The sequence below is a fragment of the Pygocentrus nattereri genome, chromosome 25 (assembly GCF_015220715.1).
Source record: "Pygocentrus nattereri isolate fPygNat1 chromosome 25, fPygNat1.pri, whole genome shotgun sequence".
Taxonomy (NCBI): domain Eukaryota; kingdom Metazoa; phylum Chordata; class Actinopteri; order Characiformes; family Serrasalmidae; genus Pygocentrus; species Pygocentrus nattereri.
The window spans coordinates 16825468-16849376 of record NC_051235.1 but is presented as its reverse complement, the minus strand read 5'-3'; the positions used below and the strand labels follow the sequence as shown (position 1 = coordinate 16849376).

General features: G+C 42.1%; 2 protein-coding genes across 6 annotated transcripts in view; both read right to left on the bottom strand.

The window, feature by feature from the left end:
* Positions 1-6968, bottom strand: part of strc1 (stereocilin 1) — a 38677-nt gene extending 31709 nt beyond the window's left edge. Inside the window, exons 1-6 of the mRNA XM_017683664.2 lie at positions 6840-6968; positions 5265-6038; positions 4777-4801; positions 1194-3969; positions 421-486; positions 97-207 (exon numbers count right to left, since the gene is read on the bottom strand). Coding sequence (XP_017539153.2) covers positions 97-207; positions 421-486; positions 1194-3969; positions 4777-4801; positions 5265-6038; positions 6840-6888 — 3801 coding nt within the window. The 5' untranslated portion in view covers positions 6889-6968. The remainder of the gene's footprint in view (positions 1-96; positions 208-420; positions 487-1193; positions 3970-4776; positions 4802-5264; positions 6039-6839) is intronic.
* A 9062-nt stretch (positions 6969-16030) lies between these two features.
* Positions 16031-23909, bottom strand: part of ctdspl2b (CTD (carboxy-terminal domain, RNA polymerase II, polypeptide A) small phosphatase like 2b) — a 31228-nt gene continuing 23349 nt past the window's right edge. For all 5 annotated transcript variants that reach the window (XM_037534685.1, XM_037534689.1, XM_037534688.1 and 2 more), the window contains 3 exons: positions 20703-20829; positions 20097-20192; positions 16031-16939 (listed from right to left, as the gene is read on the bottom strand). In XM_037534685.1, the coding sequence (XP_037390582.1) occupies positions 16874-16939; positions 20097-20192; positions 20703-20829 (289 nt within the window). In that variant the 3' untranslated portion in view covers positions 16031-16873. The remainder of the gene's footprint in view (positions 16940-20096; positions 20193-20702; positions 20830-23909) is intronic.

Here is a 23909-nt window from a genome sequence, read left to right as displayed (position 1 = left end):
CAGGGGTTTGAAGACATGCTGACAATGATTTGGCAGTAACAGTATAGAATACATATGCTTCCTTCCTCTTCTTAAACAGTGTAGAAGGCAGTTTACCTGCAGATTGGTCAGGTCCCGGCTGAGGTACTGTAAAATTTGTCTTATGGTGCTGACATCCAGTGAACTAAATACTGCCCTTAAATTGGCCAGAGGAATACGGAAATACTCCTGCAAAATAATGTTTAAAAGAGTTAGAGCTACAGTACTGTGCAAAAGTTGGAAACCTTTCTTCATTTATTCAATTTCTAGTCAAAACAGTCATTGAGATCATTACGTTTATAATTGCTATTACTATTAAATATTAAAAATAGCATAATGTGGTTTAGAATATATGTATTATTTACAGTTTGAGAGTGGTTTCGTTAGAACTTGGGTCCTAACCTTGATGAGGAAAGATCCATTGCTGTACACATCTCTTCCTGTCTGCATCAGGCTGGTCAGCACTTTCTGAAAACCAAATACAAACATATGCTCGAATCAAGCTGTGGTAATTAGAGACCTACTCAGAGTAGCCATGGATAAATCATCAATGTATCACATGCTAATGACTACAGTGCCAACATCAGTGTATAAACAGCTATGACAACCACAATAAACACAGGATCTTGGGTTAGAGAGCGACTGTAAACAGCAAATCAAATGTCATTTTGTTAATATTACATGCAGGAGAAGAGACGTAAAATGTCCAAGATCAGTGACAGGTTGGACACCGTACACCAGCTAGTGACTAACTATACCACGTGTCGATTTCACAGATCTAGGTAACGGATATAACTGATTAATTACCCTAAAGTTAAGCCTGTTCTGAAATGCTAAATCACAAGGAATCCATGAATTGATGACCCAAAGTCAACCTTACATTATTAATTTAATAATTTAGTCAGACTGGAAACACTGGACACTCTGGCTGAAATGAAAAATGTAACCTTTACTACTATTTGTAAACATGCCTATTCGCATCTTACAGTGGCACTTCCTAGAGTGATATTTTCCTTTTTAAAACATTTAAAACCCTCAGAATATCATGTCTATATTCAATAGCCTCTGCATTAAGCACAATCCAAGACTAAATAGGACCACTGGCATTGCAATTTAGTCCAAGAACAGTTTTAGGCTCAAGAGAGAAGCTAAAAGTATAATGTAAAAAGACCTACCCCAAAACACTGTAGCAGCACTTGCTTGTTGTCAAATTTTGTTTCCCTCTCCAGGAAGGCAGACACGGAATCCACCACATTTTGCCGAATGTAATCAGTCACCCTCAGAGTTGTCATTTCGTTCTCTTCTAGGACTAGCAGTAGAACCACCCATACACTGGTCGCCTGCCTGACTATAGAAGCCACCTGCGGGTTCAGCGTCTTCTGCAAACGGGGCAGGAGAACCTCCACCCCACAGTGAATGAATACCTGCAAACCCTGGAACTGGCTTATTTCTGCCTGGCAAGCTGCACTCACATCTATACTGCATGACCAGTTCAGCCTGTCAATCAGCTCTTTCACCAGGCAGGGGTGGGCACCATTGGTATAATTGTAGGTTCCACTGTTGGTGTTGTTGGACTGGGTGGTAATCTTTGTAGAGTTCGAGTAGGTGGTGCACAGAGTTCTCACCCAGAGACTGGAAGGCTCCTGGATTATGTGAGAGAGCATGGTAGGGTTGTTGCAGATTGAGGAGATGAAGTTTGCCTGGTCATAGTCCCAGCAAAGGGCAAGAAGGGCGGCATCTGGTAGTCTGACTGCCCAACTGGCATACTGGCATTCCACAGAGGGTATGAAGCCCATTAGACTCCCCTTGCTTCCTCCTGAACCTCCTGAGCTAGACCCTGTAAGATTGGAGCACTGCTCCAGTAACCAGGTGTTGTCTAAATTGGCCAAAAGGTTCTGCAGAACAGTAGTATTGTTGCATACCTTCTTGGTGAAGTTTACAGTGTCAAGATCAGCACAAAGAGCGAGGTCTGTCATGTCTACAATGGTGGGTTGGCTCCAGTCAGAGTACAGACAAACGTGAGGCAACAAGCCGGTCATGTCATTATCAGAACAAACAGACTTCAGCCACTGGTTCTTAGCATCAAGGGTCAGATGTTCAAATAATGATGTGTTACAACACACATTCAAATAGAATGCTGCTGTGTCAAGCTGCCAACATAGACCAACTACCGATGGGTCCAAGGGCAAAACTCCCCACGATGCATATTTACATAAATTGGAGACGCTGGGAACTGCAGGTAGGACAGTTGGAAGGGTTTTTGAGGGGGGAGTACTGCTGGAAATTGTTGGTAAGATGGTTGAAAATGCAGTACTAGAGATAGTAGGCAACACTGTCTGGGAATTTACAGAAGCAAGTGTAAGATTGGAGACTGTTGTAGAAGTCTTGGCAGAGACAGTCATGCTGGAAGTATAAAAGAATGAAGAAAGAGTAATGTTGGAAGATGTCGATGGAACGGTTGGTTGAGTTGAGAGGGAGGGTGTGCCACTGGAGACTGTTGGCAGACTGGTCGAGGGAGATGTGTTAGATAGGCTTAAGATGGAGTTTGTTGGTGATGCTTGAGTAAGGCTTGAAGCCATTGACATAACTGTGAAGACTTTTGTGGGAGAGATACTAATGGTGGAGGCTGTTAATGAGAAGGTCAGAGGGGTTGTGGGAGAAAGAGTAATAGTGGAAATTGTTGGCAGAACTGTTGGGAGACTTGAGGAAGAAACAGTTGTGCTGGAAAGAGGGATAGTAGAGGTCCCTGGCAAGACTGTTGGAGTTGTAGTAGGAAAAAGTGTGTAGTTGGAGAGTGATGACGGAAAGGTTGGGGGAGTTGTGTTAGGAGCAGCAGTACTAGACACTGAGAGTGAGCTTATCAGGGGAGTTGTTGGAGAGACAGTGATGCCAGAGACTGCTGGTGGACTTGTTGGAGGATTGCTGAGAGAGATAAAGCAGTAGTCTCTCACCCAGGAATTCCCCTCATTAATGACAAGTGCAGCAAGTAATGTACTATTGGCACATACCTCACTCACAAATTGAATCTCGTCATTTTGCATACACAGTGATATTTGGTCTATGGTGACTGTCTTTATATTGCGCCATTCTGAGTACCTGCATGATTCTGCTACAAGCATGGCAATGTTGACTGGCTGGGAAGTAGGCAACTCAGCACAGTTAGGTGTTAACCAACCGTTTTCTGGGTTGGAAAATACAACCATGAAAAAGTCCAAACTCTGACACAAAAGGGTCTCCATTCTCACTTGGTCATTGCTCCAGCAAAGTGCCACAATGGAGGGGTCAAGTGTTTGAGGAGTCCATGTTTCATAAACGCAGTACTGCCTAATCATGTATCGATCTGAAGCATTTGCGCAGTATTCCCAAACCCAGGCGTTGCTGGGGTTCACAATAAGGGTTTGCATCACAGCAACATTATTACAGACACCTTGGAGGAATGCGTCAGGGTCATTGTCGCTACACATTGTTACCAGACCTGGGTCAATGGCTTCCACTGTGGTCCAGTTCTCATAGTTGCAGAACAGCTGGCTGAGGCTAAGGGTGGATCGTGCCACCCGCTGGCTTGATTCAGAGGGTAGAGGAGGGCAAGGTTCCAAGAGTGGTGTGAGGACAAGCTGGACCATTTGACAAGTGTTTTTCCACATCAGGATTAGCTCTGAGTGGGAGAGAGTGCTCAAAGCTTTACAGACACTGTAGAGAGCATCAGGAACCTGAGATGCATTGGCTAAAATATCTGCACAGAAGGTGTCATTGAGTTGGCTTACATCCTGCTGATCGCAGCTCAGTCGTGTTGTGGGATTGTCCATTTGGGATGTGCTGGAGCGACCAAGCTGGAGAGTCGGCGTATTCTGGCATTCTGTGTCAGTGTAGCCACATGGAGTTGCATCAAGAGCCAAAAACATATTCAGGATGGATTCTCCAAAGGACCAGGTCAAATTGTGGTTCATTCCCCTATATAAAACAGATTTACATTAATATGTTTCTATTTCCAGTTTTTCTCCAGCATTAAACATAAAAGTACAGTACTTGAAACAAAGCTGTGCTTTATAATGTCCGTATCTAACACTCTAGACACATCAGTACAATATAACATGATACACTGCGGTACAGTACGATATGATGTGGTGATGTTACATCCCTACTTTTGGACGCTCAAAACAGAAGCAGTTTAGAGATAGACCCACAAAACTATTACAATATCAGGATCAGCTAAGCTTTTTGATAAATTGGTGAAATCAGAGATAAATCTGAATGGGAAACTATATTCTGTTAATTATTGTCTAATTCTAGTTTGTTCATTGGTTTTGCTGTCACAACTGCCACCAAATAGCTAGCTTAGAACAGATTGGACCAATTAAAGTTTCAGAATTTGAATGCCACTGTAGAAGTTATAGAAGTTATCTAGCTCTATAGTTAGACAGTTATGGATAGTTACCTACGCTTTTTAGTGTTATTATGTGTTAAGTAGAAACGTAGTACTGGTTAAATGCAGCATAAAGCGAGTTGTTACTTAAGAGCTTGTGGTCAGGGGAATTATCCAGTTATTGTGGAAAAAAACACTTGAACTGATCAAACTGTGCTGTTCTAACTGTTATATATTTAAGCATAACTCATTTTAAAGCTTTGTAAGATTCAATACTGGTAGCGGTGTTGGAATAAAAAAAGTGGTGTTGTGTAACATCTAATTCAAAGTGCCAAATATGGAACAGTACACTTTGCTTTGCCAAGACAGAAAAGCTTTTACACACTGACACTCACCACATCAGAAGCTGCTTTAGGTCACCTGCGTTCCGAGAAGAAGATGAGAAAGAAAAGGAATGGGAAAAATAAACCAACAACAAAGTAAACTGAAAATTCAGTCATTCAGGTCATTAAATGATCTAGTAAGAGAAAGTCAACAGTCTTTTAGTTACTTTACATTTATAACACTATGCCAACCCCTGAAAAACAACCCCACAACATTATCCCTCCTCTACCAAACCATTTTTAGTACTATATAGATCTCCTTTCAAAAAAGATTTGTATAGAACCATATACAACAAATTCTACATCAATCTACAGAACCATTTATGCATGCAAATGGTTCTGTTTAGAACTCATGGTTCTAAACAGAACCATTGCCTTTACTTACAAACTCTTGAAGAACCATCTTTTAAAGAGTGTAGCTGAAGCACATTTAACATAAGGAATATTTAGTTTTTCATTATAAAACAAACAAACAAAAAAAAAAACAACAAATGGCAAACCTTGCTGACACTGCTGAGTCTGGTCCAGTGAAGGGATGTCAACCCCAATCTGTAGTCCAACTGTTAGGAATTCCACAAACATTTGAAGAAAGTTCACCATGAATTCAGAAATGAAGGAGACCACTGGCGGCAAAGTCAAGTCAATAAAACTATTCCATGCCAACAGGAAGTTATCAGAGAGGTAGATGGGCAGATTTGAGGACAAAGCAGCCGTCACCAGTTCCTGAAATGCGCTTAACTGAGCCAACGTGGAGTCGATCGTTCTTGGAGAGCTACTCGACGTGGATGGGCACGTCTGAGATTTAAGGGATGACAGCAGGGAAAGAACCGGCCCACTCAACCTGGTGGACAGTGTCGTTGTTAAGTCTGCTTGCCATCCACACTGTCTTCTGTCTGCCAACACACAAACGAGAGTCTGAGGAAGGTTCTGGAGGAAACTTTCCACCAGCACTGGCTCATAGATGGAATATAAACTGCTGAGTGTGTTTAAGTAATTGTTGAGGTTCACGTTTGTTGCAGCACGGCTGGAAGGCCCCGTTCTACTGGTCTGTTTACTCTGCGATGGATGGAGATTTGAGTGGAGCCCAGTCTTCACACTCATCTCCTCCTGCTCTCGAGGTTCAGCATTTTTCAAAGACTGTATTTTTTCTATCAGTATGTCAATGCTCTCTTCAAATTCTCTGGTGCTGGAGGTGGCCCCGTTGCGTCTGGTGATGGTGGTGGGTGCTGAACGAGCTGAGCGATTTGGGACTCTGGGCTCACTGCTAGCATGACCTGAAAGGGAAAAAAGATTGAATATGGCATAAACACATTCAGAAATGCTTCAAAATGAATTAACATCAGCACCAACAATTACAATTACAACAACCACAGAAAAAAATACAAATCACAACCAGAAAGTTATTTACACTCTTAAAGTCGGTGATTCAAGAGTTCTTTAATAAAGCTGGTGGTTAAACAGTCATATGCAAAAATTTAAACACCCTTGGTTTTGTATATATATGTTGTCAGAACAAAACCTTGTATCTCCAAAATGATAACTTTACAGGAGACGAGAGAAAACATACTTTGCTTTTAATGTAAATCATTTTGGGTCGTTTCTTTTGGTCCAATCATCATGAAAATTACACACAATGTAAAGGTCAACAGACATGTTCAAATTATGATACAAATTGAAAAATGACAAAAAATGGACATATGAGGTTTTGTTCTGACAACAGTGATGTGTGTGTGTGTGTGTGTGTGTGTGTGTGTGTGTGTCTGTATTTCTTTTTGGGTTTTATGTAGCACTGAAAGGGTTTTGTACTACTGTTACAAGTCATAGAGTTTTTGCAACTATACTGAACCTATTAGACTAAAAATAAGCTAATTTTTAAAGTGATTACATTAACTTACAACAAAAGAGTGACATGCAACACTTCAGCACTAAAAATACATTTTCATACTTAAACACAGAATAAAAATACAATGAAACACTTTTCTATAAAAATGACAATAAAAAACGTAACAATATTAATAAACTTTAAACCAAGTGAAAAGACCTGTAGACTGTAAAGGCTGCTCTGAACTGCTTACCGAGGACAGTGCACGCTGTAAAGATGAATAAATATCCTCTGCGCTGCATTTTCTCAGAGAAAAAGGTTCGTGTTAGTCCACTTCAGTCATATAACATTGCCGAGCACGAACAGGTCATTCAGACGCGTTTCAGAGACAGACGTGCTGCGGAGAACACGTGGGATGAAGCACAGAGAAGCGCTCTGCTGAGGAGCCATAGCCGCTCTGCTCCGCTCTGCTGGGCGATCCACTCAAACAGCGCTGTGTTTCCCACCCGTATTCCGACAAGCCCCGCCCCCTGCGCTCTGATCGGGCAGTTCACAATCAAACAATCGAGTCACTCTGTAAGGGACATACCAAATGCTCAGCCCGCTGTGAGGTTGGTGGAGATTAAAACCATGGAGGTCACTGCTTTACTGATTCAAACGTCACAAATAATGCGAGAATGTAAAGGGTTCAAGATATTTAGAGACAAGAATGACCGTTGACCCTTCAGCTGGACAACACTGACTGCTCTGTATTACGCAATGTCTTTAAGGAGTTTTTTGAGAGGTAATTACGGAGCCCTGCTGGTGACATCCTGTATAAATAAAAATAATGCGTGGCCACGCCTTATTAACACGTGGGAACGAGATCCTAAGCCATGGCCACAATTTAGTAAGGTGTGGGAATGAGATGATTAAGCCGTGGCCATGACTTAGTAAAGCGTGAGAACGAGATCACGGCTTAAGTTGCAGCCGCGCATTAGGATCTTTCCCATTCTTTACTAAGTCGTGGCCATGACTTAATTATCTCATTCCCACGCCTTACTAAGTCGTGTCCACGCATTATTTTTATTTATACAGGATGTCACCAGCAGGGCTCTGTGGGTAACCCTGCTTACAGCAAGTATTTTTCTAATTCAGTGACATTGTGCTAAACTGTAGACCCCTGTAGTCGTCATCAATCTGTAGTCGGCGCCGTGTTCTTGTGCCCTTATTAGGAACTCCGGGTCTAAACTCAGGCCAGAATGAATAGGGTTTTTGAAAACTCACCGCTATCACACCCTGTGTTAAATATAAATGTTCAGAACCCGATACGTTTTGTTCTCTGAACATTTTTCTCCCGAATACCACTGGATCCTTCAGATTATGAGACCGTTAAAGAGAAATATGAATATTGCTATATGTGGATGAAGCTACTGCGCACTCAATTCACGTCGTTAGACTGGCAGCCTCCTTACGCAGGTTTTGGCAGTAGACATTTCCATGTTCAGACTGAGGGCAGATGAAGAGGAGTCCGAACAATATCACCAGGTTTCCCTGCAGTTCTCTGTACTTCATCTGATGCTCATTGAAACACAATAGATCTCTTCTTCTAGCATGATTTGAAGTGATCTACAAACATAGCTGCACTCAGGCTAATCCAGTACAGACCCAGCTTAATAATCACTGCTCACCGCCGATAAACTGGTTTAGGCTCTCAGAATATCCTGATTATTATTACAATGACAGTAACATTTTACTGAGGACATTTTCTCAGGACATTCGCAAGCTTTTTGTTTAACTTTTCCCATGCCACCTTAAATGGCGCAGCAGTTCAGAACGTGACTGCATTTACTATATTTAAGGAGGAATGGGAAAATTCGAACAAGCAGCCGGCGAAAAAGAAGCTGACTTCAGCTTCACGGAGGGTTGAGAGGCATGATATGAGGAGTTTCTATTTATTTTTAGGAGTTTTTCTATTTAACAGCTGAGTAACATGAACTAATTGTTACTGTTGAACAGAACCGACAAGTCAGTATTTTGTCTAGTTTGCTAATGCTTGTGATAGCTAGTCACAACTGCTGCACCATTTAAGGTGGAACGGGACCATTTAAACAAAAAGCTGAATAACAAACAAAGCTTAATTCATAATTAATAGTTTTAACATGGGTTTTTGATAAGGAGTTTTAGCCTAACAAAATATCCTACCTAGAGGTTTTATTTACGAGTATGCAGTAGCTTTAGCTCGCATGTAGCAATATTAGTATTATAGCTTTTTAACAACCTCGTAAGGATCCAGTTGTATTTGGGAGAAAAATGTTCACAGGACAAACTGTATCGGTTTCTGAACATTTGTATTTAACACAGGGTGCAATAGAGGCAATTTTTCGAAAACCCTATTCATTCTTGCCATGAGTTTAGACCCGGAGTTCCTAATATGGGCATAAGAACATTGCAAGGTCTATAAAATGATGCACGACTACAGTGGACTTTTAAGCCCCTAAACAGGGCTGGTCTTTACAGTAGGCAAAAGTAGGCAGCGGCCTAGTTACTCACTATATGGACAAAGGTATTGGAACACAGCCCCCAATCATTGAATTCTCTGCTTCATTCAGTTCCGCTGCCCCAGGTTTATAAAATGAAGCACCTAGCCATGCAGACTGCCTTCCCAAACATTTGTGAAAAAATAGGTAGTTTTTTATGCGTGGTACTGTAACAGGATGCCACCACTGTAACAACATGATCAGCTGAGAGTGGTATTATTGAAAAGTGGAAGTGTTTAGGAACCACAGCAACTTAGCCACAAAGTGTCAGACCACATAAAGTTACAGAGCGGGTTGCTGAGTGCTGAGGCACAACGCTCTGCTGACTCAATAACTGCAGAGCTCCAAAGCTCCTCTGACATCAAAATAAAACAGTGACGCTCTAAGATCATGCGTTGGAATTATAGTGGTTTAAGGACATTTACAGCTACTGCATTACTGCATTAACAGGCAGAATAAAACAGCTCAGAATTACATCCAGTTTTTGTATTTAAGGTTTGGTAAACAATGCAAAAGAGCCTATTTCCTCAGAATGTTAGTACAAAGAATCGGTATGGGTTTTTTTTAGCTGCAGAAAATGTGACATTCACTAAGAAATATCTGACACACATCTGAAACTGATAAGCCTGCCAGTGTTTATATTCAGAAGAAATGGATCAGTACAAATGCATGTCATTAGAATAGCTATAAGAATTGTTGTTTCCTGATGACATTACTTAGAAATAACACATACAAAGAGAAAAGGCCCCAAAACTGAACCTTGTGGGACTCCACAAGAAAATGAATTTAGCAGTTAATTTTATCTGTTCTCAGGTGCCTCAAGTTTTATACTATTATTAACTCATTAGATTTTATTGTTGCCACTCAGATAGGATGTTTTAGATGGCGTCACAAGTGGCGTTAGTGTTTACCCTTCCACGGCTTGAAAGAAGAAAAAAGACAAGAAATCATTTTTTAAATCTGAACAAAAATGTGCCCAGTCTCGCAAGACCTTGATCCCTCTCCCTTGAACACAGGACAGCAAGTTTCATTCTACTACTCAGATGCAGTTAAATTGCAGAGTTCCTATGTCTGCCTACGTCATCTCCTGCAACTTGACCCCACGACAGAAACCTAATTAAAGGCAGTTAGTAGAAAAGAGGTGTGAATGGCTTTGGATTGCTGAAACGCGGCCCATAGGGCTCTGAAAAATTCATTCAGTGTGTTGACTATTGCCACTGTGTGTAATTCACACCGTAACTCATGTAAAAGGTGACATACAATGCAGCAGCAGGTTGGTGGACATGCCTGAAGAAAATACACAGATCAAAAGCATCCGAAGCAACTGAATGTGTGAAATGTAATACGACTATGTTTCACTCACTTTTACAATTAAAACTAAAAACTCTGCTTTCAAATCTGCAACATTTATAGCAATTGATGCAGGGCTTCTGTCCCAGTCCTAGCCTAATGCTCTTCACATTTAGGTGTTCCCTACTCTACACAGCTGACTTGTTCAGTAGCTAAGGAGTTCAATCAGGTCTGCTCGACAAGACAAAGCACAAAGTGTGGGGTTGCCATGACTGGGATGTAATGGGACATTTCCCTTACTGCAAAATTTCGGTTTTCCTAAGTATAATAATAAACAAAGTATTATTTCCATCTTGGCAATATTTCTTGCGTCCGGCCATTTCTCAGCCAAGCTGCTGTAGAAACACTTATGCATGCATTAGTGAAACATGGCTTTACTACTGCAATGTTCCTTTTTTCTGGCCTCCCTGTCGAAACCCTCACTAGGTTGCAGAATGTTCAAAATGCCGCTGCCAGGATCGTCACCTTTTCAAAAAAGAATGACCACATCACCCCTGTTCTTCAGTCTTCACTGGGTGCCGATCACATTCCGTCTTCAGTACAAGGTTCTCATTATAACATATAAAGCTTTGCTCAGTCTGGCTCCTCAAAACTTGGCTGAGCTCCTTCATCTATATGCCACATTCTGTACTTTGAGATCACAAAATCTAGGCCTTCATGTTCCAAGAATTAAATTGACTTCTAAGGGTGGTCGATCATTTAATGCAATTCTGGAATACTCTTCCCCAGTCTATTTGGGATGCAACTTCACATAAATCTGTTAAAGACTTACTTGCTTTCATGGTGTTATCGTTACTCCGTTTGTACTTGAATGTTTACCTGTACTGTCCTTTTGTTTAATGAGTTGATGCTCTTTGATTGTGAAGCTTCCTTGAGCATGGGAAAGGTACTATATAAATTAAAGTGATGATGATGATGATGAGTCGTTTCAGACGACCATACAGTGCTTCTCCAGAACAGCCTGTATTCTGTTTGGGTCTTCAGGACTCCTAACGGCTTGTTTATGATTCCTCTGATTGAACCATCCATCTTGTTGGTGGCTCATCTTTTCCCTTCACCTCTTCCGAGCAGAACGGTTTTCCATTGAATTGGTTCTTCTCAGAATGCATCCCAAATAAGACGGCTTGCATTGGATCATATTGAATGTTGAGTGAGAGGTGAGTCATGATTTGTTTGAGGCTCCATTTGTTTGTTTACTTTGCTGCCCAAGGAATGCTCAAAATCTTCAACACCTAATTCAATGCCATCTATATTTTTCTTCTCGTTTTTTTGTCCAGCTTTCACATACATAAAGAATCACAGCGAAGTGTGATGTCGTATGGTGCACTGTTGTTAGTAACTGATCAGATTAGGCAAAAATTGTGTCATTTCCACATCTCCATAATGATTTAAGACTCTTAAATTCTGAATAGCCTTCTCTAAAGTATCGTAAAACAATGTCTCAGGTGTCTGTAAACGTATTTTTAACCTTTTCATGTAATAACCTTCAGCGAATGAGCGTTTAGAGGCATAAAACTCTGGATGTCTGGTTCACATCACCGCTGTTATGAAACGATTTGGCAAGTTTCTCTAGGATTGGAATATTTCACATCAAACCACTTTGAATGACTGTTTACATCACAAGCATTTAATTAAGCAAAGATGTTGAAAAAAATCGGCAGAATTCCCCTTGTGTCTCATGTATTATTCAATGCAATGTGATAAAAGCAAGACACCTAACTACTGAATGTAGCAATAAAAAGCTCTGAAACGGTTTTCATTTCTGCAGAAAAAGTGCCATGGTTAAAATTTAATTAAGGACTTTCCCACAAAACAAGCTTTTTTGTTTCTACATGCTATGAATTCTTTTTCTAACAGTTTAGTGACATTGTGCTAACTAAACGTACGTACATACACAGAATATAGTAAGAAGAAAAAAAAAACACTCCATTTGATGTAAAGTTAAATCTTCATTAATACATTTAAAAAGTAGATATGACATGCCTTTCGAAATTAAAAAATACAAAAAGGAGTTTCCTTTAAGGATCTTACATGAAGCTGCATGTATATTCAGTACAATACCCATTGTACAATAAAAATGGTCATGTACATTTGAATGAACTCGCACATATGAAATGTCTAAACCACCCTTTTTTTTTTGTGCATAAAATGCTACAGCTCTGACAATCGTAGAAAATAAGTCTCTGTTCATGAGGAAGTGCATGCGCTGGTACATCACTGCAACTCCCTCAAATATTTGGAGCCATCGTTTCGGACACTAGTTGAACTTTGCATAAGTCAAAATCGTACACTACAGCATGACTGCGTTCTGGGAAATCTGTAGTAACTGCTACTTTATGTGCGATGCAATAATACAATATACGTCTAAGCATTTCCATACTATGTGTAACCGATTTACTCCTTTGCTTGTAAAGGTAATTGTGCTTGTGAACCCTTTCAATTAGAAAGAATAGTACAAGCTTGTGTCAAAAAAGCAGGATCCTTGGGATCACTTTTTTCCCCCTCATCTTCAGCATTGGTTTCTACATTCCTCCTCATCTCTCCATTGCTTTACAATTATAGGTACGACTTTAAACGATAAAAACTGTGAAGGGTACACTTTTTTTCTACTACATATTAAGGAGATTTGCTAAAGAGTAAAAGAATGTTACAGAAGCATTTTCATACAGAAGGTCACTCAGAAGGCCTTATATTTCACAGAAGAGCAGTAACTATAGCTTTACACCTTGGATGGTCATCCAGGTGGTTCTTGCTCGGTCATAAGGGTCTCAACATAAATGGTCTTACAAAGCAAATGACACCAAAGCCCCGGTCAGGATGTCATTAGAGCTAATTTACAAATAAACTGATCAGGGTCAACTTACTCAAACCACAGCACTGTGCAAACGTCAAAGAACACCATTCATTTAAGGAAAAGTCATTCATTTTTCAGGAGATATTTTAGGGAGATTAGATGTACAATAATGCACTCGCACAGCAAATGGGGAAAGTCAACGGAAAAAGGAAAATAAGAGAAAAACAATCAGTGAATTTGTTTGGGAATAGAGGTTGGTTTCAAGCAAATGAAACCAACTCCTAAAGACTGGACATGTGGAAAAATATCCCTCCAGATCAGAGAAACTGAAAGCAAGTCTACTGATAAGAATGGACGCTGTAACAAAGACAAAGGGTGGAAAATGAATCCTGAGGAAAATATTTGTTGAGGCTTGTGTAATTTTCTGTTAAACACAGTTCCTTGCTGAAGTGTTCAACTCCCCTAAAGGTCATCAGACATGTCTGGATTACAAATGAAAGATTGTTCCAGAATGTATTTTTATATAAAAAAAAAAAAAAGGAAAAAAAAGTTTGAGTACACCAAAAAACATTATTTGTCAGCAGATCTAATTTTTAAAAAAATGTTGCTTTTGTTGCTTTTTTGGAAGACATTTTTCTCAATGTTTCTGGTAGATTTGCTCCCCGTTCTTCGGGTGACACTTGTGAAAAATTTTCAAATAATGATACAGATTCTCAATTGGATTGAGCTTCGCAGTAGATTAAATCTCTCTGTATCTTGCACCATTAATCTGTCCTTCAATTTTAAAAACAAACCAATGAGGAAAGGCATCCCCACAACATGATGCTGCCACCCCCATACTTCACTGCTGGGATGGTGTTTGTTGAAGACTGGACAGTTTGTGCCCCACAGCATTTTGAATTTTGGCCAACTGATACAGAGTGGTGACTGGTGCACCTTCACTCCAGCCTCAGCCACTGAACTCTGTAGCTCCTCCGGAATGATTGTTGGCCTCTATGCAACTTCCCTCAGAGTCCCCTTCATGCTCTAATGCAGAGTTTTGCCGGAGGCCTTGCCTGGGCACTGGAGTGGTATGATGCAGCTTCCATTTCCTCACAACTGATCCAACATGCTCAGTGGAATATCCAAACACTTGGAAGTTAGTTTGTAGGCTTTTCCGTTGTTTGTGCATCTCCGTATCTCCGATTCCTTTAGAATTTTTGGTCTTAATTTCCAGTTTTCCTTCAGATTCACTGACCAACCAATGGTACTTAAATTAAAGTAGTCCTTTACCTAAAAAAGATGACCTAGAGACCAATTGTAAGCCAAATGTATCCTTGTTTGGTCAGTGTCTTTCACTGCTGTAAACTAGGAGCTTTCAGAGTGCAGGGGTTGAATACTTCTACAAACCACATTTTTCAGTTAGTGAATTGTGTCAGAAATATTTTCTTCATAAAACCATTTATTTTTGAGGACCAGTTTGTTAAAATAACATTGACCACAAAAAAAGTGTCATTTGTAACCCAGACAAATCTCATTTCTTATGGGGGTTGAATACTTTTGCAAGGCTCTGTATGCCCCCCCCCCCCAAACACTGAAAAATGAATACCTGGTACTTAATGAGATCAGTTTCACTCCTAGATAAATAGTGAGCATGCCGAGATCTGTTTGGACTGAACACGTCCAAAACAACCCCGCTTCTGTTCATCTATGAGAAATGTGAAGCAAGATATCCTGGCTGGGGCTTGAAAGGAACAGTTCAGCTCAAAATGCTAATACTGCTACCAGTGGATAAACCTGCATAAACTTACATCACCATAAGCAATGTTAGCATGTTTGGCAGAGCTATTCCTTTATTTAAAAAAAAAAAAAAAAAAAAAAAAAAAAAAAAAAAAGAAAAAAGTGGCACACACACTTGGGAAGGCAGTAATGGCACCATAAGCAAAACCATAGAACCCTCATGCCTTTTTTTTCCTTTTTCTCAGCGCACAAAAAATAAACAAAGAATAGAAAAAATGACAATGTCCACAAAAAACGCTGAACCAAAAATGCAAGGACATGAGAGCAGGGAATACATCCAACAACTAACATGAGGACAGGTGCACTGACATATTCTTACTTACTATAATTTGTTATACACATACTAAGGTCTATAACCTAAAACCGACACAAAGTTTTAGGAAAGGAGAAAAAGAACCGTACTATCAATATGCAAATAATTCCTTTCCAAGTCTTTCCATGACACACATTCATGTTAAAGAACCCTTACTGCATTTAAACCATGAACACCAGAAAATGAGAAGAAACAAGAACTACAGACAAAAGAAATGTAAACCACAGGGTTGTGCTGCTCAAACGCTAGTGCTATAAACCAATCAATCAATCTCAGGCTTCCAGCTGCCCCCCATAAGCTTTGCAATGTAGGTGAGAAGATTTGCACGTCATGAATCATGCTACATTGGCACCCACCTCTACAATAAAACACTTTGCCATTTCATACTAAAAACACAATGGGCAATGAACACAGAGTTTAAAAAAATATATATCTATTAAAAAAAAGGCTTGATATGAAAACTTGCGACAGAGACCACCCAGAGTAGAAAATTATAAAAGGATAACAGTGAAAGATATTTTGGATGGAGTTCTTTGAAATCCTAACTTACATTTTAATTTGAGACATCTTGAAAGTGCAGATGTATAAATCTAATTAGACAAAGCCAGACCACCAGATTTTGATACTAAAAACAAAGTGAATTTTTCACTATTTTGGAAATTTGCACTGCAATCCCATTTTTTTTGCAAAAAAAAAAAAAAAAAAAAAAAAAAAAATACATTTCCCCCAAGATGACAAGAGTAATTCCATCATACTTTGCAAGGGAACAACCCAATTACACTGAATAGCCTTTTAAAACAAAAACAAAAAAACCCAGAAAAATGGACATTACGCTCTTTGAGAATGAAACAATTACTCTAGCAGACAGAGACAAGCGAACCTGCAAAAGAGTAGCATTAAAACCAAAAGCCACTGATCGAATTAAAAACAACTACAGAAAAGCCCCACTAATGTCGAGGAATGCATAATGAGTTCCGGCAGAGGGAGACATTTAAAACAAACCCACAGACATAATCTCGATCATCACCCACAAGCATTTTTCTTTTTACTGGCCATTCCTGTTGAAGTTGGTCTAATAGCCAAAGAATGTTAAAAAAGTTCAGTTGAAGCACCAAAGAAAACAAAAATGGTTCCTCCTCTTCTCAGCTACGTTTTCCACATTCACTTCATGAGGGCTCAAATGACTGAAAAAACATGATAATCAATCCATTCGCACAAAAAGAAGAAACAATTCTTCTAGTGGTGAGTCCCAGAGGAAGGAGAGTTCTTGGTCTTACACATATAAAGCAGTTACATTTATACATCTATTCATACGAGTTCATAAATTCTATTTTCAAATGTTGCTTCAAAAATCTCTTCTTTTTTTCTTTTTATGACTGAAGGGATGGAGGAAATATGGAAAATACAAGAAAAAAAAACAAAAAAAAAACAAAAAACAAAAGTAATGGCAATGATGTTAAAAAGGGTTTGTCTGTTTTGCCTTTTCCGTCTTTATTACTTCATGTCCAAGTGCAGAAGTCCACACTTGTGTCTCAGTCAGGAGGCAGCAGGTCATGCAGACGAAAGCGGTCACGGACATGTGGTCGCACATCCTCATTCTAGAGGTGAAGAACATAAAGCACTCAATATAACAGTACAACCAAGTTAGGGTTAATGGCTGTTTTCCAACCTTTTGCATTATCATCAAGCGCTTATTGGAAAATACCAAATCTTCAAACATTCGAAGAATAATGACATCTAAAATACATGATTTACTTTACATGAAAAACCATTTATAATAGCAGAGAAAGTGTCTTGGTCTTTATGACCAGGTTTTGTAAGCTGCTTAAAAACTGCTTTTGTACACAAGCACATGCTAAACTCAGACGTAGTCTTAATGCTCGCTCCAATTTTGATAAGTTTTTTGTTAGCCAGAACACTCTTGCTTATTCTTGGTTATTATTTCATTAATATAGCTGAGAGCATGACAGCAGTAGGAAAACTATTGGGACAGCTCTGGGAGATTAAAACAGACATCACGTGAAGCAGTAGACAAGCTTCTTATTTACATTTTGTTTACATAGTGTATGAGCCAGAACATAAGGTGGAACCAAAAAAATTGAAAAAGATGCAGGCTAATAGAAAAACCAAGATCAACTTTGCCACTATAACCTCAAATTAGAAAACGGGAAATAAGGAACATGGTTTCAAACAAGATGCCGGTCAGACCAGGCAAGCCCAAACGTATAGTGAGGGTTTGCTGGGAACGTCTGGCAGAAGAACCTGTCAGAGTGATCTTCAACTCACACCTCCGTCAGAACTTTGAGCAGATATCGGGGGAGGTGGGGGACATTGACTCAGAATCTGCCATGTTCCGCTCCTCCATTGTTGAAGCAGCTGACTGTAGCTGTGGCCGTAAGGTAGTTGGTGCCTGTCGGGGTGGTAATCCTCGAACCCGGTGGTGGACACCCCAGGTGAGAGATGCCGTCAAGCTGAAGGAGAAGTCCTACCGGGTATGGTTGGCCTGTGGGACATGAGAGGCAGCTGGCAGGTATCGACATGCCAAGCGATCTGTGGCTTCAGTCGTCACCAAGGCAAAAACCCGTGTATGGGAGGAGTTTGGTGAGGCCTTGGAAAGTGACTAAGTCGGCTCCGAAAAGATTCTGGCAAACCGTCAGGCGACTCAGAAGGGGAAAGCAGTGTGCTACTAGCACTGTATATAGTGGAGATGGTGTGCTGCTGACTGACTGAAGACGTCATTGGGCGGTGGAAGGAATACTTTGAGGACCTTCTCAATCCCACCGACACATTCTCCAGTGAGGAGGCAGAGTCTGGGGACATGGGAACAGGCTTGTCTATTACTGATGCTGAAGTCGCTAAGGTAGTTAAGAAGCTCCTTGGTGGCAAGGCTCCAGGGGTGGATGAGATCCGCCCGGAGTTCCTCAAGGCTCTGGATGTTGTGGGGCTGTCTTGGCTGACACGCCTTTTCAACATTGTGTGGACATCGGATTGGCAGACTGGGGTGGTGGTGCCTCTTTTTAAAAAAAGGGGACTGGAGGGTGTGTTCCAACTACAGGGGAATCACACTCCTCAGCCTCCCTAGTAAGGTCTATGCAGGGGTACTGGAGAAGAGAGTCCGGCTTATAGTCAAACCTCTGATCCAGGAGGAGCAGTGCGGGTTCCGCCCTGGTCATGGAACACTGGACCAACTCTTTACCCTCTCCAGGATTCTGGAGGGTTCATGGGAGTTTGCCCAACCAGTCCACATGTGCTTTGTGGATCTGGAGAAGGTTATTCTGGGTATTCTGGGTTATTCCAGGGTATTCTGTGGGAGGTGCTTCGGGAGTATGTGGTAGATGGCTCTTTGCTACGAGCCATCCAGGCCATGTACAAACAAAGCTGGAGTTTGGTTTGCATAGCTGTCAGTAAGTCAGACTCGTTCCCAGTGAGAGTTGGACTCCGTCAGGGCTGCCCTTTGTCACCGATTCTATTCCTAATTTTTATGGATAGAATTTCTAGGTGCAGTCAGGGGATGGAGGGTGTCCGGTTTGGTGACCTCAGGGTCACATCGCTGCTGTTTGCAGATGATGTGGTCCTATTGGGGACATCAGGCCGCCAACTTCAGCTTTCGCTGGATCGGTTTGCAGCCGAGTGTGAAGCGGCCGGGATGCGAATCAGTACCTCTAAATCCGAGACCATGGTTCTCAGGTGGAAAAGGGTGGAGAGCCCTCTATGGGTCAGGGATAGGCTCTTGCCTCAAGTGGAGGAGTTCAAGTATCTCGGGGTCTTGTTCACGAGTGATGGAACAAGGGAGCGGGAGATTGACAGGCGGATTGGTGCTGGGACAGCAGTGATGCGGGCTCTTTACCGGTCTGTTGTGGTAAAGAAAGAGCTGAGCCATAAGGCAATGCTCTCGATTTACTGGTCGATCTACGTTCCCACCCTCACCTATGGTCATGAGCTTTGGGTAATGACCAAAAGAATAAGATCGCGAATGCAAACAGCCGAAATTAGTTTCCTCTGCAGGGTGTCTGGACTCTCCCTTAGAGATAGGGTGAAAAGTTCGGTCATCCGGGAGGGACTCTGAGTAGAGCTGCTGCTTCTTCATGTTGAGAGGAGCCAGCTGAGGTGGTTCGGGCATCTGGTTAGGATGCCTCCTGGACGCTTCCCTCGGGAGGTGTCACAGGCAAGTCCACCTGGGAGGAGACCCCGGGGAAGACCCAGGATACGCTGGCATGACTATATCGCCCAGGTGGCCTGGGAGCACCTCAGAATCCCCCTTGGAGAGCTAGTGAAGTGGCTGGGGAAAGGGAGGTCTGGGCCTCATTGCTTAGGATGCTGCCCCCGCGACCCGAACCCAGGAGAAGCGGAAGATAATGGATGGATGGATGGAGTTTCAAAACAACCCTACCTCAAACTACTACTGGGATATTACCACAGCTTTAATGGGAATGGAAGACATGACAGATATGAAGAAGGCCAACAATGAATCACTGTTTTACATGACTTTATCTCTCTCTTTAGATGCATTGCTACTGCGCACTACTGGTGACTCCCCTGTTTCCTGTAAGCCTGATAAAAACTGATGCACTGAACTTGGAGCTTTCATAAAAACAGCTTCTAGTTGAAATTTGTTTCTATTTTTAGATATTTTAAATCTATTTTATTGAATATTTGCTGCAGATTGTGTTACACACTCTATTCTCTATAGAGACAAATGTGTGTGACAAACATGTGACAAACATGAGTCAATAAGAACTGCAGGAACTGACATACCAACTCAACCAGCTTCTCCAGGAAAGGAACCAGCTTGAGAAGCTCATTGTCGTTCTTGTCCACAAACCAGCTCTCGATTGGTATGCCATTGGACAGCTGAGATTAACAGACATGGTGATAATGTGGTTATTTTGACAAAACAATGTAGCCCACTAAGCACACTGAAAAGTAATAAGCAAAAACCTTCTGCAGTTTTCTGCCTCACGGAAAAGTGTCTCTTTTTTTTGGTTGGAAACATAGTGATGTTCAAAAAAAGGGGAAAAAAGTGCATATCTTATAAAACATTATTGAGTTAGAATGGAAGATAATCAGTTCTAACATTCTAACACTGACGCAACTGAATCTTCACCTTTAGGTCATTTTTACATCCCCACTGATTGTTGTTGTTACACCTGGATTTTGTTTCGGAAAAATTAGACAACATGTTCTCTTGTTGAATGATTTCTAAAGATGGATAAAAACAATAGAAAAAGTTAAGCAGGGCCGTTATATGTAAAATGATGGACCAATGTATTTCTTGCATAGGGCCAAAAACAGGCTTTGACTTAGAATATAATGAGCCGAGCTGTTGAGTGAGTGTAAAGTTTTCCCTCCAATAACTCTCACCTGATAAGCAAAGGCTTGCGGTGAGTTGTCAATAATGATGGTCTTTGACAGGTCTCTCCCAAGAATATTCAGATCCTTGATGTAGTTCCCCTGTACACAGACACAATGTTCCCGAAATAACCTATGCCTAAAATCAAGTTGGACACACACACAGACAAAAAGAGAGGGGAAAGAAATGATTCAGTTGCAACAATGACACCAGGACGAGAATAAATAATGCAGACAAACCAAAGAGTTGACACCTGAAGATCACCTGGATTCTCTATGCGGTGGCGCCCAACACCTCCTCTAACCCAAACCCAACCCTACAATGTAATCAAAGCCGCTAGAGCAACCCAGCAACTAGCACGGAAACCCAAAGGCTGGATTCCATTACAGGCTAAAGAAGTCCAAAGTCTGATCACAAGAGATAGCATGTTAGTGTTTATTTGAGTATAAAGAATATAAGCTGCACTTGGGCCAGCACTGCAAAACAGTATTGTTTGTACCTGAATACAACCAGCAGTCACCTAACAGTAAGAAACAGCTAACAGCAATAAGTGTTTTCTAGAATATGGATGTTCAGTACTAGGATTAAAATGAGAATAATTGGTTTTTTTTTCAATTACATGAAAAATTCATTCTGTAGTTTTGATCATTTTCAAGTGACACTGGTTGAAAACTAACTTAGATAGTCAAACTATTAATGTCTTTAGGTTACGAACGTAACCCCGGTTCTCTGATAGCATGAGTGAGCTCTCTCACTATGGGTACGCCCCTCTGTGTAGTCCTCAGAAGCACTTGTATCAATACGCCAGCCCCTATTGGCTGGCAGCCGGGACGTGTGCGTCAGGGAGGGGCCGCCTCTCCTCCATATTTAAGGGCTGATGCCACGTCACTTGGTCATTCAAAACAAGCACACCTCTTCCTCGCTTCACGCAAGGGGGGGTGGTCTAGTGAGATAGCCCACTCATGCTATCAGAGAACCAGGGTTACGTTCGTAACCTAAAGTTCTCTTTCAAACATTCGTTTCGGTATCTCACTATGGGATATGCCGACTCCCGTATTGCCAGACAAGCTTACTTCGTAAAATCGGACATATTACGCTTCTGTGTAGCTGTCGTTCCCCGTAGCAAGGATTGCCCCTCGACAGCAAATCCACCCCCGATTCAAAAAGCTGGGTATGTGAGTGGCTTTTAAAGACAGAAAGTGTACTCCACTCCACTCCATCCGTCTGTGTGCCAACGTGTGCAACCGCCGAGACTGCAGGCCCTGTCGGTTTATGTACACCACCACCGTGGTATTGTCCGTTCGAACAAGGACATGATGGCCGGCCAGATAAGGGAGAAATAGTTTCAGAGCCAGGAAAACTGCCAACAGTTCCAGGTAATTTATGTGGGCCAACCGTAAGTGTGGGTCCCACACTCCATTCACTGATCTGCCCTCGTGGGTGGCTCCCCAACCCGAGAGGGACGCATCCAATGTGACCACTTTCCTGGCCAGGATGGTGCCCATCGAAATGCCCCTTGTCAGAAAAGCCAGCTTTCTAAAAACCGATGCCATTAATCCCAGAAGTCTGAGAGACAGCCTGAAAGTGACATTATGCCTCCTCTGAAAGTGGGCTAGACACGTCCGAAAAACTCTTACCCTCTCCAAAGATAGCTGTGCCCTGAATGAAACTGAGTCCAGGGTATGTGGCCAGATGAATGCCCTTCCTCCTGAGAGGTGCAATGGCTGCTTCCGTACATTTCACAAACACCCGTGGGCTTAGAGAAAGTCCGAACGTAAGAACAAGATGTTCGTAGGTCACGCCCTGAAAAGTGAACCTCAGGAATTTTCAGTCACCCCGTCTTACAAAACGCAATAGGGCTGTGTGTGTCAGCATTCTGAACTTGAACTTTGAGGTGCCTGTTTAGAGCACGCAGATCCAGAATCGGTCCAGAAACCCCCTCCCTTCTTTGGGACCAGAAAGTACCTCGAGTAGAAACCGCACATGCTCTCTTCAGGAGGCACAATTCTTATTGCTCCTTTCTTCATCAATGAGGATATTTCCTCTTGAACACAAGCTGATTCGCCCAGGGCTTTTGAGAACAATATTCCCCTGAATTGCGGTGGAGTGACAGCAAATTGGAGTCTGTACCCCTTGTTTATCGTTCTCCACACCTATTTTGAGGTTACGCATGCGCGCCATGCGTCCCTCCTTACAATGAGTGGCGTTGACGGGAGCTCCAGTGACACCAGTGGCGCATGTGTGCCATCTGCTGGTGTAAGCGGGTGCTGCATGGGGCACCTGACAGGTCTGCACCATCCAGGTGCTTCTGCGAACCTTTTGGATGGAGAAACCAGCGTCTGGCCATCCTGGTTGCTCCCTTCTCACAGCTGTGCACTAGGCAGCATGGCGCTTTTTCTTTCCATCCAGAGTGGAGGCCTGGGTCGGCTGGCTCCTCTGCGTTGAGGTGGAAGGAGGGGTGTTCTTGGACCAAGCAGCTCTTGTATCGAGGGACTTGGGCTTTGCTGGAGGTCCTGTTTGCGTCATGGGGCGCTTAGGGATCCTGATGGCCGGGGGTGGGCGGCCCACTGCCTGTGCAAAGGTCTGGCAATGAGCAGCAGATGCGGTCATGTGTGTCTTCCTTTGGCAACATATCTGCAAAGCTTCGCCTTTTCTTTTCTTCACAGCGTTGTTGCATGGCAGCAACAGCAGGACCAAACAGGCCATTGGGGTCTACTGGAACATCCAGAAGTTGAACCTTCTCCTTGTGAGAAAGGCTAGAAAGGTTGAGCCCCGGGCCCTCTCCTGTGCCACCATGATACCCATTGCTCTGCCAGAGGCTTGGACAGCACATCTGTGTAGTCAAAGGCGGAGGTCAGTCACAACACAGATCTCATTCCCAGCTGCTTGGGTCTGGTTTGGACATCATCTCCTCCTGCAGCTCAGCCTGGTATGCCTTGAGCATGTATGAGGAATTAAGGGCTCTGATGGTTGTAGCAACCAAACGATATGACTTCAGTCATGGAGGACTGGAAGCCGTCAGATTTGGATGGGAAAGTAGGGCTGGCCCCTAGGTGCAGGTGGAAGGCCACTACAGACTCAACTGGAGGCAGGTGACAGAGGCCACTTCCTTCCCTATCTACACAGTCTAGCACTGACCCTCCCTGAATGGGTTTTTTTGGCAGAAAATGGTTTATTCCAGGTCAGTTAGCAATCTGATTCGTTCGCTACTTGTTTGG